At 42.0% G+C, this 17,907-nt stretch overlaps 1 protein-coding gene across 1 annotated transcript in view; it reads right to left on the bottom strand.

The window, feature by feature from the left end:
- The window catches only part of LOC126984985 (afadin-like), a 96,419-nt gene that overhangs the window by 21,567 nt on the left and 56,945 nt on the right, over window positions 1–17,907 (bottom strand). Inside the window, exon 3 of the mRNA XM_050839215.1 lies at window positions 795–987. Within this exon, the coding sequence (XP_050695172.1) occupies window positions 795–987 (193 nt within the window). The remainder of the gene's footprint in view (window positions 1–794; window positions 988–17,907) is intronic.

The raw sequence follows: 17,907 nt of genomic DNA, 5'->3' as shown, positions 1-17,907 counted from the left end.
TGATTGACCTGATATACATTTGCAGGTAAAACTCTATTCATTACACCAGAAAGTTGCAATGTTGGTATTTTTTTACAGCAAAGGAGACAGCACAAGGGCATAAAAAAAGGAAACAATAAGAAAAAAGCCCGCTACTCGCTGCTCCTGTAAAGAATCCGAAGAGGTGGACGAAAGAGCAGTCAGTTACGTGAGAAGAGGTGTATGATACCTTCCTCTTGTATGAGTTCAAGTCGTAGGCAACTGAGTGCAATGCTAAATGGTTTGATCTCTCTTACTCTCATCCGTCCCTCTTTCACGCTGGCTATCATCTCTCTCTCTCTCCTTTCCACCCGCGTCCTCCGCCTCTCACCTCCGTTGTGTCACGTAACTTATACGATGACGAGTAAAGCTAAGAATTATAACCCGCTCTCTCATCCCCATTTCCTTCTTCTATCCATGTCCTTCAGCCTTTTAGCCCTCTGACTCCTTCTCTTCCCTTCCATCTCCCTATCATTCTGCACCTTTTCCTTGTATTTCGTAGGCGTTGAGAGGTTTTTAGGATGACGTGTATGGTAAGACTTCTACAGTAACCTCGACTATCCTTTCTATCCCTCTCCCTCAACCTCTAAACATCTACCCCTTTCTTCGTCACCCCCCCTATTCACCTCCGTTCCCGTGTATCTCGTAGAGGCTGTGTTACTTGGTAGAGAGAACAAGCTAAAACTAACACCGCCTCACTCATATTTCCCTCTGCATCGCTCTATCTCAGCTCCTCTCAGTCTCTGCCCTTTATCCCTCCTTTTGTGTGAGCTCACCTCCGTTCTCGTGTATCTCGTAGAGGGCGTACTCGGGGATGGACAGCATGCGCATGTCCGGCCGGAACTTCTCCACCAGGGTCTCGATGACGTGGCGCGCCGTGGCCGTGCTGCCGACGCGGATGCACTTGGTCGCCACCTTCTGACCGGAGTCTTGGAAGTAGAAGCGCATCACCCCGTGGAACTCCAGGTCCTGAAAGAAACGGGAAGAGTGAGAACGTGTGGATGGAGAGGTGATGGCTTACTGCTGTGTTGACTTACTGCACGTCCTGAAAGAGATTGTTTTGAGTACTGTTTTGAATAATTGACTAATGTTCCTGAATGAAGACTCGTGTTTTGACTTACGTTTTGACTAATGTTTTGACAATTGTTTCGGCTTACACCAGGTCCCGAAAGAGATTGTTTTGACTAATGTTTTGACAATTGTTTCGGCTTACACTAGGTCCCGAAAGAGATTGTTTTGACTAATGTTTTGACAATTGTTTCGGCTTACACTAGGTCCCGAAAGAGATTGTTTTGACTAATGTTTTGACAATTGTTTCGGCTTACACCAGGTCCCAAAAGAGATTGTTTTGACTAATGTTTTGCTGATGCCTTGACTAATGCTTTGACTTACTCCACGTCCTGAATAACACGTAAGGAATGAAAACCTGTGGAAAATTAAGGATACTCATATGTGCTGGCGAAACATATATTGAAACCTCTTCCGTAATCATATACAATAATATTAAATTACACGCAATTATTCTTAAAGCAATATGCAGTGACTTACCTTGAACTTTCGCCTGTCAGAACTAAAATTCCCTTAATTTATCGATTCCTACATGAAAAAAAGAAAAGTGTTTATAAAAAAAATATCCAGCTAACACGGGAAAGGTGCAACAGAGGAAACATAATTAATCCTAAGGTACTGTATTGTCTAAAGTGCCAATCACTCCACACCGTAACAAAATTATGGCCTTTCATTATATATTTTTTACAGGAGCAGCGCATAGAAGGCTTTAATTTATTATTTTTTTTTTTTAATGATTTACCCCTTGAGCTGCTTCCTCTACTGTAAGTAAAAAAAAGGCTTCGTCCACAGCACCAGCAAGCCGCGGAGATGCACATTTGTAACACTGCCATAACATAAGTGCATAGGAGTGTAAGGAGTCTGCTGCCGCTGCGTGCTGACCGATATTACGTAGAAACCATATCCAACCATTGCGTGGCACCGTGAAACCCAAGGCCGCGGTGAGATGGTAAACACATAAATGGAAGAGAAACCGCCGGCCTTCCTTCTCCGACTGTTTGTTCTTTATTGCAAGGTGAACCAATAACATCAGTAATATAATAAGACTTACTTGGAAATGACTAAATAACTAAAAATAGCGAGGTAGGGTTTTTTTTTTTTTTCTCTTCGGTCCGTCATATCAATTTCTCTCTCCCTCTCTCCCCTCTTTTTCTCTGTTTTATCTCCCTTTCAACCTCTCTCCCTCCTTTTCTCTTTTATCTTCCCTTCAACCCTTCAGTAAGTAGTTCAACAAAGCGAAAGACAAAATTCATGACGTAAAGAAAGGAATAAAAAAAAAATAAAGTGGAGGGAAATTAAAAGTGAGGAAAATAAGGAAAAGGGGAAGAAATCACACAGAAGAGAAGGCAAGGAAAAGAGAAAAGAAAAGGAGCAGAGATAAAGCAAAACAATAAGAGAAAAATAATAAAGAAAAAAGAGAAAAGGAAAAGAGAAAAAAAGAAGGAAAAAAATACAAATAAGGAAAGAATGTAAAGAAGGAAGGAAAAGAAAAGAAAAAAAGGAACGGAAAGAGAAGAGAAAGCGGGAAAATACAAGAGGAAGGAAGGAAAGGAAATAAAGAATGAAAAAAAAAAAAAAGAATTATAGGAAGGAAAACGGGAAGAAAAAGAAGGTCAGGAGAAAGAGACAGCCAAACCAAGATCGAATACTATGTAGGTCGTTTAATCCTACTCCTGCAAGCCGTTGACACTGCAAATATTTATACCGTGAAAATATTTATACAAGAGTTGAATATTTTGTGTCATGATGATTGGCGCAAATTTCGAACTCATGAACGTGTGAAAGCCGAAGCAGTGTTGGTATTACGTTCAGCGGCATAATGGAAATAATTAGTGTGTGCGTTTGTTCGTATTGTGACTGAAAGCACTTTGTAATAATGGTGTGATGTGATTTTCTCTCTCTCTCTCAAAACACACAATTACAAGGTTGATGACTAAATAACAAATAATAATAATAATAATAACAATAATAATAATAAGAATAATAATAAGAATAAGAATAATAATAATAATAAGAATAAGAAGAAGAAGAAGAAGAAGAAGAAGAAGAAGAAGAAAAAAAAAAGTAGAAATAGAAGAAGAAAAAAAGAAGAACTACGAAAAAGAAAAAAGAGGAAGGAAAAAGAAGAAGAAGAAGAAGAAGAAGAAGAAGAAGAAGAAGAAGAAAATCAAGAATATGAAAGCAGAAGAAATAGAAGCAAAAAGAAGAAAAAGAGGGAAAAGAACAGTATTTAATAATAATGATAATAATAATAATAATAATAATAATAATAATAATAATAATAATAATAATAATAATAATAACAAGAACATGAAGGACAAGAACAAGAAGAAAGCAGAGCAAAAAGAAGCAAAACGATGAAAAACAACAACAACAACAACAACAACACAGGAGACATGAGGTGAGGTGAGTGACGTGAGCGGGCAACCACATGTCAGCAGCGGTGAGGCAGGTGACCCGAGCGTGAGAACGAGAGACAGATGAGGCTCAGCTGACACACACACACACACACACACTGGTAGATAGATAGGCATAGATAAATATAGTAAAATGGATAAATATTCAAATAGATAGATAGACAGATGGAGATAGATAAATAGACAGATATAGATAGATACAGTATTTTGGTGCACACACACACACACACACACACACACACACACACACACACACACACACACACACACACACAGAGGAATGGAGTGAAAAAAAAGGGGGAGGAGGAGGAGGAGGATGTAAAGAAGGAAGGAGTGGAGGGCAAGGAAGTGGGGTATGTGTGCACTGTGCAGAGAGGGGAGGTAACGGAGGGAAGAAAGAGAGGGAGAGAGGGAGGGAGGGAGGGAGGAGGGAGGAGGAGGGAGTGTGTGAAACAGAGGAAGAGAGGGAGTAAAACAAGAGCGAGGGAGGGAAGGAGGGAGAGAAACCTTACCAGTGACCGCCCTCCCCTCATACCTCCTGCCCTTTCCTCACTCCATCACACCCTTCCTTCCCCCCCTTCCCCCCCCTCCACACACACACACGTAATCCCCCACACACGTCAGGAATGTGACCTCACGGAGCGAACCAGTGCTGGGGGCGAGGTCACCTGAGGGAGGAGGAGGAGAAGGAGGCGGAGGTAGAGGAGGTGGAGTAAGGGGAGAGGGTACATTCACATATAAGCAAGGAAGGGAAGTGGATAGAAGAGAGAGCGAGAAAGAGAAGGGGAGAAGGAAAGGAACGAGAGAAGGAAAGTGAAGAAATAGAGAAAGAAGGAAGAAGAAAAGTAGAGAGAAGGAAAATGGAATGAGAGTGGAGAGGAGAGGAGGAAAATGAGGGAGATGGAAGGTCGGAGAGAAAAAGGGAGAGAAGGAAAATGTAAAAGGTTAGCAAGGTAAGAAGAGGGAATGAAGAGGAATGGAGAAAGGAGATAAAGGAGGGAGAGAAAGAGGGGAAGGGAGAGCAAAGAGAGAGAGAGAGAGAGAGAGAGAGAGAGAGAGAGAGAGAGAGAGAGAGAGAGAGAGAGAGAGAGAGAGAGAGAGAGAGAGAGAGAGAGAGAGAGAGAGAGAGAGAGAGAGAGAGAGAGAGAGAGAGAGAGAGAGAGAGAGAGAGAGAGAGAGAGAGAGAGAGAGAGAGAGAGAGAGAGAGAGAGAGAGAGAGAGAGAGAGAGAGATTTCTATGTCCTTCTTTGTAGCATTCGTGGGGAGAGTGTACCCAGCGCCCCGTTACACACACACACACACACACACACACACACACACACACACACACACACACACACACACACACACACAGCGACACACATTAATCATAAGCTAATCCTGATATCAAAACCAACAAAGAAAACAAAGAAAATATCGTAACCCAGTAGCAGGAATAGTAGTAGTAGTAGTAGTAGTAGTAGTAGTAGTAGTAGTAGTAGGTGTAGTAGTAGTAGTAGAAATAAATAATAAAAAAGAACAATTAAATAAGAAGAAAAAAGGAAGTGGAGAAGGAAAATATATAAGAAAAAGATGAAAGAAAAGGAAAATAAAGAAAGGAGGAATATGGAAACTTGAATTAGGAGGAAGAGGAAGAGGAAGAGGAAAAATAATGGAAAGTAAAGCATAATAAGGAATAGAAAAACAGGAGTAAAGGGCAGGAGAAAGAGGAGGAGGAGGAGAAGGAGAAACGAAGAGGAAGAGAAGGAGGAAAAGAAAAGCAATGGAAAGTAAAGCATAATAATGGATGGAAAAACAGGAGTAAAGGGCAGGAGAAAGAGGAGGAGGAGGAGGAGGAGGAGGAGGAGGAGGAGGAGAAATGAAGAGGAGGGCAAGAGAGCTACCAGTGGGAGATAAAGAGAACCAAGCATCACATAAGCGACGTTTTGTGGGGGAAATAAACTTTTTGCCCCGCGAGGAGGAGGGAAAAAGGTGACTTGTTTTTGCGGCGGCCAATTAGACAGGTAAAAAGGTGGGAAAGGTGAGGAAAACGGAGGGAGGGACGTGAGAACAGGTAGAGGAGGAGGAGGAGGAGTATATGAGTAAGACCAGAAATGAGAGAAATATGAAAAGAAAGGAAGGTCGACGGAATGAAAGACAGAAAGGACAGAAAGGAAGAAAAAAGAAAGAAGGAAAGAAAGAAGGAAAAGACAAAGAAAGACGATACAAAGAATAAAACACGAAGAAAGAAAGGAAAGAAAGCAGAAAGAGAGAGGAAACGAGGTAAAAATAAATGATGGATGAGAGGAAAGTTGAAAGGTAGATTAAAAGAACATTAGGAAGGAAAAAACAGAGAGAGAAAGAATTAATATAGAACAGAAAAAAGGAAAGAAGGAAAAGACAGAAAATAGGAAAACATAAAAAAAATATAAAGACAAAGAAAGGAGGAAGAGAAAGGTTAAAGGAAAGAATTAAAATATGAAGTAGAGCGAGAGGAGGAGGAGGAGGAGGAGGAGGAGGCAAATTGACCCTCATGGCTGAGTGACTCGTGTTTCATAAAGTGTCACCGTAGGGAGAGAGAGAGAGAGAGAGAGAGAGAGAGAGAGAGAGAGAGAGAGAGAGAGAGATTGCTATCATTTAAGAATAACTGTTTGTCTTTTCTAGCGTCCTCTATCCAGCCCTCAACCCTTCAGTCCTCCTCCTCCTCCTCCTCCTCCTATATAGTCTCCATACAACCACTTCCTTCCATTTACCTCATTTCTTTCCTCCATTTTATTTTATTTTTTTCAGAGTCATCCGTCACTACAACAACCTTCCTGCAGAATTAGTTACTGTATAAACGAATAACTCCTTAAATAAAAAATAAAAATTCGCACTGACCAATCATTTCCTCAAACCGACTTATCCGCTACCGCAACAACCTTCCTGGAGAATTACATAGTGCAAAAAAGACAAAGTTCTTAAAAAAAATCGCTTAATGGTTCATGAGTAAACTGAAGTGACTGGCAGCCTCGTTATAAGCTCAAGGATTATCTGTTCCCTGCCTTTCCGTGCTTCCGTGCTTCCTTCCCTACACCAATCCGTCCACTTCACTACCTGTCACGCAAGGTCTTAATTAGCCTGTAGAACACCTGACCGCTTCGACAGGAGAGAGAGAGAGAGAGAGAGAGAGAGAGAGAGAGAGAGAGAGAGAGAGAGAGAGAGAGAGAGAGAGAGAGAGAGAGAGAGAGAGAGAGGGTGGACCGTATTTTTTTTCCTTAACAGTTATCTCGTGCGCCTTTCTTTTTTGTTTGTTTGTTTTCTTTTTCTCCTTTCCAACTTCTCTCCATTTCTTTCATCCTTTCCCTCTTCCCTTTTTTTCCTTCCCTCGTCTCTCCACTTCTTTCCTTCTCTTCATTTCTCTTTGTCTCCTTTCCTCGTCTGTCCTCTTTTTTTTTTCTCTTTTCTCCTTTCTCTTCAATTATCAAAATGTCTCTTATCTCTCATGCTCCTCTACAAACATATCCATCAATTCTCCTTCAAACCATTCTCTCTCTCTCTCTCTCTCTAAGTGGGCAGATGAGTGGGTACCGTAAGTCACACCACAAACTGCCTCCTCCTCCTCCTCCTCCTCCTCCTCCTCCTCCTCCTCCGTTTATCTCTTCATATTTTCCCTTTTAAATTACTTCTTTCTTTTTGTTATCTCTCTAGTGCTCTCCTTTTACTTTATCTCTGTCTGTCTGTCTGTCTGTGTCCCCATCCTCTCTCTCTCTCTCTCTCTCTCTCTCTCTCTGAAGAAGAAGAAGAAGAAGAAGAAGAAGAAGAAGAAGAAGAAGAAGAAGAAGAAGAAGAAGAAGAAGAAGAAGAAGAAGAAGAAGAAGAAGAAGAAGAAGAAGGAGAGGAAGAAAAAGAAGGAGAGGAAGAAGAAAAAGAAGAAGAAATCAAAACATTACTATAATTTTTCTCATTATTATTATTATTATTATTACCATCATTATTATTATTATTTACATCCGGGTTGACTCATCCAACAGGAATAATTGGTCTAAGCGTAATTTCCTCATGAATCATACCTCCTCCTCCTCCTCCTCCTCCTCCTCTTCCTCCTCCTCCTACACCATTCACATGTCTCTTCCTCTTACCATCATCCCTTTCTCTTCTTTCATGTCTTCTTGTTCTTATTTTCCTCCTCCTCCTCCTCCTCCTTTCTTCATTCAACTATTCACTCTTTTTTTTACCCACACTCCATTCTTTTAACTCCATATCTTTTTTAGGCTGTCCCCTCTTCCTCCTCCTCCTCCCACATCTTCCTCCTCCTCCTCCCACATCTTCCTCCTCCTCCTCCTCTAAAAAAATCAGGCAAAAAATAAAAATAGAAAGCACTCTGACCCATCCACCTACACCCACCCACACACTCACACACACACACACTTGTACGTATTAAATTTCATAACGGTTTCCCGACACTGAGAGGCCTATGAGACTTTTTGGAGGAGGAGGAGGAGGAGGAGGAGGAGGAGGAAGGGGAGAAGAAGGTAGTGGTGGGGGGTGATACATATAGGTGGTGTAAGAGAAGAAGAAGAAGAAGAAGAAGAAGAAAATGATAATGAGGATGAAGATGATAATGAAGAAGATGAAAAAAATAATTATAGTAGTAGTAGTAGTAGTAGTAGTAGTAGTAGTAGTAGTAGTAGTAGTAGAAGTAGTAGTAAAATTATAAGTAGGAAGAGGACGAGGACGAGGAAAAGGAGGACGAGAAAACGAGCAAAAAGAGAAGAGGAAAAAAAAGAAAGAGGAGGAGGAAGAGCAAAAAATAATGAGGAGAAAAAAAAATGGAAGAGAAGGAGAGAGGAGATGACGGTGGGTGGAGTAGGCTGAAGGAACGAAGGGAACGAACGAGGTTTTAATGGGCCCCGAGTTAATAGGTATTAGGCGAGGGCGGTTGTTTACTCAGATGAACAGATAAGAGGGAAGAGAAAGCAAACAAATACAGGGTTAGCTTGAGGAAAATTGTTATATCCAAGAGACGATAATTAGATACTTCGTTAGACATGACACAGATACATAGACATTACAGAGGAGCAAAGAGAAAGACAGAAAGGAGGACAGACAGACAGACAGACAGATAGATAAATAGATAGACAGATAACATACAGACACAGACATAGAAAGATAGATAGCCAGATTGATAAATAGGAACACTAACACATATAGAGTTATAGATTGATAGAGCCAGATTGATAGATAAACAGATAGATAGATAAATAAATAGACAGATAGGTAGAGAGAAAACCTGAAAGTATGAAAAAGACAGAGATAGACATATAGGCAGATAGTTACCATACATACATACATACATAGAAGGAGGGAAGGAGGGAGAATGAAGGGATGAAAAGAACGGAAGCGAAAGAAGGATAAAAAGGGAGACAAAGGGAGGGGAAAGGAAGGGAGGAAAGGAACAAAGACCAAGGAAGCAGAAAAAAAATAATTAGAAGAAGGAAGAAAAGGAAGGAAAAAGCGGAGGAATGTCGGAGCTGTGATGAAATAAGACACTGGACCAGGAAGGAATGTTGACAAATAATAATAATAATAATAATAATAATAATAATAATAATAATAATAATAATAATAATAATAGTAATAGTAATGGTAATAATAGAGAATCATACCTAACTTATTTAAATCACTATCTCTTTAAGTATCTATCTCTCTATCTATCTATTTAACTATTCCCTTAACTAACTAATCAACTACCCAGTCTAATATCTCATAATATAATTTAATAACTGATTGGTTAACTAACTGCCTAATCTATCTGAATTACTAACTACTTAACTATCTACCTATAAAACAACCTACCTAACTATGTAAATGACTAACTGATTGATTAACTGACATACTTACCTAATTACTTAACAACACCCCTGACTAACAATCTAACTAAATGAATGACTAACTAATTGAATGATCGGATAACTGTGTGACTAACTGAAGGATTGACGATTAACTGAATAAGAATACTGACTAGGATAAATGCCCAAATAAGTCCCTAAATCCTTAAAGAATGGCCCGGCTGAGTGTCTAGATGCCAGCCACAAACCTTCCTTCAGAGGCCAGTCAGAGAGGCACGAGGGGCAAGCCTGTTGGCCCAATACGTATTATCATTAACAACAAACATTAAAGTGTCAACACCTCCTCCTCCTCCTCCTCCTCCTCCTACTCTTCAGCATCCTCCTCTTCCTCCTCCTCTTCAGCATCTTCCTCTTCCTCCTCCTCCTACTCCTACTCTTCAGCATCCTCCTCTTCCTCCTCCTCCTACTCCTACTCTTCAGCATCCTCCTCTTCCTCCTCCTCCTACTCCTACTCTTCAGCATCCTCCTCTTCCTCCTCCTCCTACTCCTACTCTTCAGCATCCTCCTCTTCCTCCTCCTCCTACTCCTACTCTTCAGGATCCTCTACCATCTTCCTCTTCTTCCTTCTTCATATATTCTCTTCCTTGGTCATCTTCACTTCTCTCTCATCTTTTCTACTTTTTTTCTCCTCCCCCTTTTCCTCTATCTCCTTTTCTTTGTCCTTCTGTTATCTCCTCTTTCTCATCCTCAATCTTTGTTATTCTTCTCTACCTCCTTCTTCATTTTCGCTTCTTTTCCTCCTCCTCCTCCTCCTCCTCCTTCTGCTAATTCGCCTCATCCGATATCTACACTTCTCTCTTTATCCGTTCCTTCATCCACCTCTTTCTTCTTCATCTCCACTCCTCCTCTCCCTCTCTCTCTCCACTTCTCTCTTTATCCTTTTCTTCCTCCACCTCTTTCCTCTTCCTCTCCACTCCTCCTCTCCCTCTCTCTCTCTCCACTTCTTTTCCACCTCATCATTATCCATCTTTTTCCTCCATCAACTCTCCACTTCTCCTCCTCCTCCTCCTCCTCCTCCTAATACTATTTTGCCTCTTCCTCCTATGTCTCAACCCCTCCCCCTCCCCCTCCCCCTCCACCTCCTCCTCCTCCTCCTCCTCCGTATCCGCGTTCTTCCACCTCATTCTTATCACAGAGAGGCTTGAGAGAGAGAGAGAGAGAGAGAGAGAGAGAGAGAGAGAGAGAGAGAGAGAGAGAGAGAGAGAGAGAGAGAGAGAGAGAGAGAGAGAGAGAGAGAGAGAGAGAGAGGAAAACTTTGACATAAAACATTCATAATAATAATAAATACATCAACAACAACGACAACAACAACAAAAACAACAACGACCCTTTAAATCGGGCGTTATATGAGCTGCCCTCCTCCTCTCTGAACCTCCTCCTCCTCCTCCTCCTCTTTGCGGTCTTGTGGCACTCTGGGAAAGGTCAAGAGAGGTCAAAGGTCACAGGTCACAAGAGGGCGAGGCAGGTTTGCAGGCACCCTCCTCCTCCTCCTCCTGATGTGCTTCTCATTTTTCTCTTCGTACTTATACCGTAGTAGTTATTAATTTTGTCTTCTTCTTCTTCTTCTTCTTCTTCTTCTTCTTCTTCTTCTTCTGATCTGCTTCTCATTTTCTCTTCATTGTCATCTTCGTAGTTATTTGTTATTTATTTTTCTATACTATCTTCTTTTCTTCTCCTTCTTCTTTATTTTCTTATCTTGCTCTCATTTTCTTCTTCCTAGTCTTATCTTCGAAATAATAATAGCTTCCTCCTCCTCCTCCTCCTTCCCCTCCTCCTCCTCCTCCTCCTCCTCTTCGACTAAAAGGATAATCTTGTGGAATGAATGGAATGGGTTCAAACTTTTAAGGCCAATTAACTCTCTCTCTCTCTCTCTCTCTCTCTCTCTCCTTAAATTAGCTCGAGTGTGTGTGTGTGTGTGTGTGTGTGTGTGTGTGTGTGTGTGTGTGTGTGTGTGTGGTTACTCTAGATACACGATAATTGTGCCCGGATCCAGTGTGTGAGAGAGAGAGAGAGAGAGAGAGAGAGAGAGAGAGAGAGAGAGAGAGAGACTCCTTATCTGAGTTACGATGACAGAGGGAGAAAGAAAGAGGAAGGAGGAAAGGAAGAGGAAATGGAGAAATAACTGAGGGAGGAGAAAAATGAAAAAAAGGAAAAAGAAAAGTTGGTTAAGAAACAAAGAACAAGGAACAGAACAAGACAGGGACAGATAAATGAAAAAAAACAATAAAAAAACGAAGAGAAGAAGAAGAATGAAAGGAGAGATGAACGCAGGGTGAATAGAATGAAGACAAAAAAGAAGGATATTTAAAGGGATAATAAGGACAGAGAAAAAGAAGGAAGAATTATAGACAAAATTAAGGAATATGAAAGGGGGAACAGAAGGAAAATGAAGAAGAAATGAGGAAGTAGACATTGAGGACTAACAGAGGGAGAAAAAAAGAAGATAACGTAGAAGATACCACAGAAAAAGAAAAAAAACAAGATGAAAAACGAAATGTAGGGAAACAAGGAAAAGGAGAACAAGAAAACAATAAATGAAATGAAAGAATTGTATGGAGAACAAAGATAAACAAATACAAGTTCAATAGACAAAAGAAAAAATGTGACAAGAACAAAAAAAAAAAAGAATAGGAAGAATGGGATGAAAAAGGACGGACACAAGAGGGAGAGGGGAGGGAGAGAAGAGGATGAGAGGAGGAGGAGGAGCAGGAGGAGGAAAGAGTAGTGCCACCTCTGAAGCGTCTATTGCGGGTGTTTCAAGTGGCCCTGTGGAGGAGGAGGAGGAGGAGGAGGAGGAGGTGGAGATGGAGGACAGATAGGAATAGAAAACGAGAATAAACAAAGACAGGAAAATGAGAAGCAATAAAAGAGAATTGATAAACGAGAGAGAGAGAGAGAGAGAGAGAGAGAGAGAGAGAGAGAGAGAGAGAGAGAGAGAGAGAGAGAGAGAGAGAGAGAGAGAGAGAGAGAGAGAGAGAGAGAGAGAGAGAGAGAGAGAGAGAGAGAGAGAGAGAGAGAGAGAGGCTGTTACGCGTCAGGGGCAGTAATTTAAATGTCACGGTAAGATGTTTGTGTGTGTACAAGACTGTTACGCTGAATAACAAGAAGAAGAAGAAGAAGAAGAAGAAGAAGAAGAAGGAGGAGGAGGAGGCAGAAGTGAATGAGAAAAAAATATTGGAAGAAAAAAAAAAAAGATAACAGACAAGAAAAATAAGATAAAAAAAACATCTAAGGAAAAAAAAAATATGACAACGACAAATATAGAATAAAGAAGAAAAATGTGGGGAGAAAAAAAAACGGAAAAAAAAGGAAAAAAAAGAAAGAGAAAACAAACAAATTCGTGGAGCAGTATAAATAGGCGTGTGTGTGTGTGTGTGTGTGTGTGTGTGTGTGTGTCCAAATCCCATTGGAAGGATGTTTACACGAACCAGGAAATCTATTCTCTCTCTCTCTCTCTCTCTCTCTCTCTCTCCAAATAAATCTCAAGAAGTCAAGCATGTGTGTGTGTGTGTGTGTGTGTGTGTGTGTGTGTGTGTGTGTGTGTGTGTGTAATTAAGATAGAGGAAAGGAAGGAAGGAAGGGAGGAATCAAAGGTCTATCAGGGCGGGGCGGAAAAAAGAGAGGAGGAGGAGGAGGAGGACAGCCACGGGAACATAACGGAGATGGTCATGCATAAAACTAGGGAGGAGGAGGAGGAGGAGGAGGAAGAGGAGGAATGAGATTACAGAAGAGAGGACAGAGAAGAAAAGAGGATAAGAAGTGGAGAGAGGAAGATTACAAGAATGAAGATAGAGAAAACAAATGAAAGAAGAAGGAATAAAAGAGAGCGGAGGAGGAGGAGGAGGAGGTGGAGGAGGCAGAGGATCATCCTACGCACCGCTGCTCCACCAAACGACCTTATCATAGCCTTGTTGCATCCACATTCACCACCACCACAACCACCACTACCAACATCACCACCACCACCAACAACAACATCACCACCACCACCTCCTCCTCCCCCGCCACCACCATCACCATCTCCCCAGTAACAGTAAAATCACTATCATCATCACCCGCTAGGTCACCATCACCACCATCACCACTATCACCTCCCTCACCATCACCACCACCAATGTCAACACTCCCTCCCACTCCATCAAAATCACTATCATTGCCTCCATCATCACCACCACCACCACTACTACTACTACTACAACCATCATCACCATCCCTATCATCACCATCATCACCACCACAATCATCACCAACAAGCAGAGGAAGGATAGTAATGAGTCCCCCACCAGGCAGAGAGAGAGAGAGAGAGAGAGGGGGGGATGTGTTACCGTTCCTAGTCATTGGGCACGAAACCGAAATTAAAGAGAATTACAAAAAAAGAAAGAAAAATGAGTGAAAGGAAAAAATAATTGAAGACAAGAAATAAAGATGAAAATATAGGAAAAAAGGACAATGGGAAAACAAAATGAAATCGAGAAAAGAAAAAAATAAAGAGAGGAAGGAAGGAAAATATATAGATAGTTAAATATACATAAAGAATTACAAAAAAAATGGAAGAATGCAAAAAAGAAAAATAGACATTGTTGTGTAAACGTATAACACACACACACACACACACACACACACACACACACACACACACACACACACACACACACACACACACAAACACACACACACAAACAAACACACACACACACACGCACGCACGCTGACTGTAACTAAACAATCAACTAGTCAACATCCCACAACACTCTCTCTCTCTCTCTCTCTCTCTCTCTCTCTTGAAGCTTAGTAACTCAAAATTAGATGTTCTTATGTTCTCTTCTCTCCTCTCTCTCTCTCTCTCTCTCTCTCTCTCTCTTGAAGCTTAGTAACTCAAAATTAAATGTTCTTATGTTCTCTTGGTTACTTAACACTTTCTTTCCCTGAAGGACGAAGAGGGAGGAGGAGGAGGAGGAGTAGGAGGGGGAGGAGTAGGAGGAGGAGGTTACGTAGGGTGAGTGTGCCCTGAGTGACACTGGTAATACCTTGCCTGACGTGTTCTCTCTCTCTCTCTCTCTCTCTCTCTCTCCACTCCCCCTTCACCATCTCCTTCTTACCTCCTTCCCTTCCTTCTCCTTTCTCTTTGTTACCTCTCTTTCTCTCCCTCCATATTACGTCTCTCCACCTCTCCCTCCACTCCTTCCCTCCACTTCTCCAGCTTGCTTTCACTCCCTCCACATTTATCTTGTTTTTTTTTCCTCACTTCTCTCCATCCTTTTTTTTCCTTCTCTCTATCTCTTCAATTTTCTTCACGGCTCACTTTTAAACACTGTTTTGTTTCTCTCTCTCTCTCTCTCTCTCTCTCTCTCTCTCTCTCTCTCTCTCTCTCTCTCTGACCCCTGGCAACGTGTTCCTGACCTTCACAATGACCTTTCTTCCTCTCTTCTTTCCTCCATCTTTCATCCTTCCCTTATCTCATTTTCTTCCATCCTCAAGTCCTTCTCTCTCTCTCTCTCTCCTATTCATTCCCTTCTTTTTTTCCTCCTTCCCTCTCTCCTTCCTACCTGTTTTACCTTCCTTCCTTTCTTCTCTCAGTTTATTAATAGTTCCTCTTTCCTTCCTTCCTCTCTTCCTCTTCTTCTTCCTTCATCCACATTATCCATCTTTTTACATTACCCAAATCTTCTCTTTCCTCCATTATTTCATTTCTACCAGTTCTATTTTCCTCCTTCCTCCCTCTTTCTCTCCCTCTTCAAAACAGACGCCCACCAACTGAAGTCAAGACCCTCTCTCTCTCTCTCTTTCCCTCCCTCTCTCCCCCTTCCTCTCCCTCTCCCTCCCACCTTGCATGACCTTCACCCTGAGAGGGATACACCTGCTTGCTCCCTCCCTCCCTGCCTACTCTTCCTCCATCCCTCCTTTCCTCCTTCCTCTCCCTCATCTTCCCAGCTTCCTCTCCATCCCTACTCTCTTGTCCTTTCCTTCCTTTCTTCCTCCTCTCCCTCCCTTCTATTTCCTCTGTCCATTTCCCTCCCTTTCTTCTTTTTATCTCCCTCCCTTACTCCTCTTTCTCTCTGTTTCCTTATCCTCTTCACCCCCCTCATATTCTCTCCCTCTCTCCCTCCTCTTCCTCTACCTTTCCTATTTCTCTCTCTCCCTCCTCTTCCTTCTCTTCTTCCTTTTTTTCGTATCCCTCTCTTTCTTAATCCATTTTCTCCTTTTCTCTCTCTTCCACCTCTCATCTCTCTCTTCCATGTTTCCTCCACCAGTCTTTTTCCCTTCCCCTCCCTCTCTATCTCTCCTCCACTCAGTCAATCCCTCTTTTGCTACTTATGTTCTTCTTCTCCCTTTCATCTCACCTCTCGCTTATGTCTCTCTCTCCCTCTCCCTCCCTCACCCTAAATCTCTCTCTCCCTCCCTCCGTAACTCCACGCCACGCCTCTCACCCTAAATCAGGACCACCCTCACCTTCACCCTCCTCCTCCTCCTCTTCCTCCCTCCTCCACATCTCTGCTCTCAATGTCAAATGCATATATTTATCTATTTTTTGCTTTTCTTTTTTGCACACGCTATAATGCAACGTGTGTGTCTGTCTGTGTGTGTGTGTGTGTGTGTGTGTGTGTGTGTGTAATAGGGAACGGAAGTAGACATAAGGGTACACGGAGAACAGAGAGGAGGAGGAGGAGGAGGAGGAGACATGGATGGGGAAAAAGGCAGAAAATCTCTCTCTCTCTCTCTCTCTCTCTCTCTCTCTCTCTCTCTCTCTCTCTCTCTCTCTCTCCAAGAGTAGGTCATAGTGACAGCGATCTTAATAATAATGGATAAGAATGAAGAGAGAGAGAGAGAGAGAGAGAGAGAGAGAGAACCGGTTGGGGTGGCAGGTGCATCCCAAGCCCCCCACCCCAATCACTCTCTCACTCTACTACTGCTACTGCTACTACTACTACTACTACTACTTACTTAACGTATATACTACTAGCAACTTTTCGTTATTTCCTCCTCCTTTTCCTTCTTCTCTTACTCCTCTCGCTCTTCTTTCCCTTCTTCTTTCCTCACCCTTCCCAATTAACATCAATATCCGGACTGACTCATTTTCCTATCTCCTCCTCTTCATTATCATCATCATCATCATCACACACACCTCTCCCCGACGCCCTTTTCCCTCCCCCTTCTTTAGATCATTTTCCTCCTCCTTCTCCTCCCCTTCCTCTTTCTCCTCCTCCTAAATCAGGTTGACTTTGTTAGTTAAACTGGTTTCAAATCTCACACAACCTGCTGTCTCTCCGTCTGTCTGTTTGTGACCCCATCCTCTCTCTCTCTCTCTCTCTCTCTATTTCTCCTTCCCTCCTTTCCTCTCTTCTTCCTTTTTTTCGTATCCTCTTAATACATTTCTCTCTCCTCTCTCTCTCTCTCTCTCTCTCTCTCTCTCTCTCTCTCTCTCTCTCTCTCTCTCTCTCTCAGACTCACTCTATCTTTCTATTTGTCTATCTATTTTTTTTTTAAGGAGAGTCAATCACGTTACTCTCTCTCTCTCTCTCTCAACAAACTCGCATTCCAAGTCGTATTATTTGCACTTTCACGCAGGACAAAGAAGAAGAAGAAGAAGAAGAAGAAGAAGAAGAAGAAGAAGAAAAAGAAGAAATAAAATGAAGAGAACAGATAGGAAGACAAAGGGGAGACGGAGTAATAGGAGGAAGAGGAAGAAGAAAATGATGAAGAAAACGAAAAGAACAAAGAAAGGGAGAGGAAAACGAAAGGAACAAAGAACAAGACGAAAAAGAAAGGGCTTGAGGGCTTGAGTCAACTGAATCACTACTGAGCTAGAGAACATGTCAATCAGCGTGCGTGTGTGTGTGTGTGTGTGTGTGTGTGTGTCGTCCCCCCCCCCCTACCCTACCCTCCCCCTCCCCCCATCACCCTACTCTGATAGCCTTGCCCTGATACCCTTCCTCTTAACCCGTCCTGCCAAGCCTCCTGTTTTGCCCTTCCCTCATGACTAGACTTAACATTTACATTTTTTTTTTTTTTTGGCCTCGCCCTGTTCCCTCCTCTTCCCTCCCTCCTTCCCTTCCCTCTCTTTTATTGCCCTTCTGTATTTGACCTTGATGACTTGGCTCAGCATTTTTTTTTAATACTAACTTTTTTTTTGTTCTTACGATGATATTTTTTTTTATTTACCTCGTTTTGTCCTGTTCAGGTGACTGTTTATTCACTATTCATCATTTGCTAAGTCTCTCTCTCTCTCTCTCTCTCTCTCTCTCTCTCTCTCTCTCTCTCTCTCTCTGCTAATTAATTTTAACTGTTGGTGTTCCTCTGATACAATTCAAGTCACTCTTATCTTCACAAAGTCATCCTTATCATTGCTATATTTGTTTTCTTCACTAAGTCATCGCCATGCATTCAATCTAGCTTTCACATACTCTTCACAAATTCATCCTCATCCATTCAGTTTCACTTTCATACACTTCACAAAGTCATCCTCGTTCAGTCTTACTTTCATGTAGTCTTCGCAAAAGTCACCCTCATCCATTCTTATCGCATGTTCAACCCAC

This window comes from Eriocheir sinensis, chromosome 58 (assembly GCF_024679095.1).
Source record: "Eriocheir sinensis breed Jianghai 21 chromosome 58, ASM2467909v1, whole genome shotgun sequence".
Lineage (NCBI taxonomy): Eukaryota > Metazoa > Arthropoda > Malacostraca > Decapoda > Varunidae > Eriocheir > Eriocheir sinensis.
The sequence above is the reverse complement of the archived record's forward strand: the minus strand, read 5'-3'. Positions and strand labels throughout refer to the sequence as shown.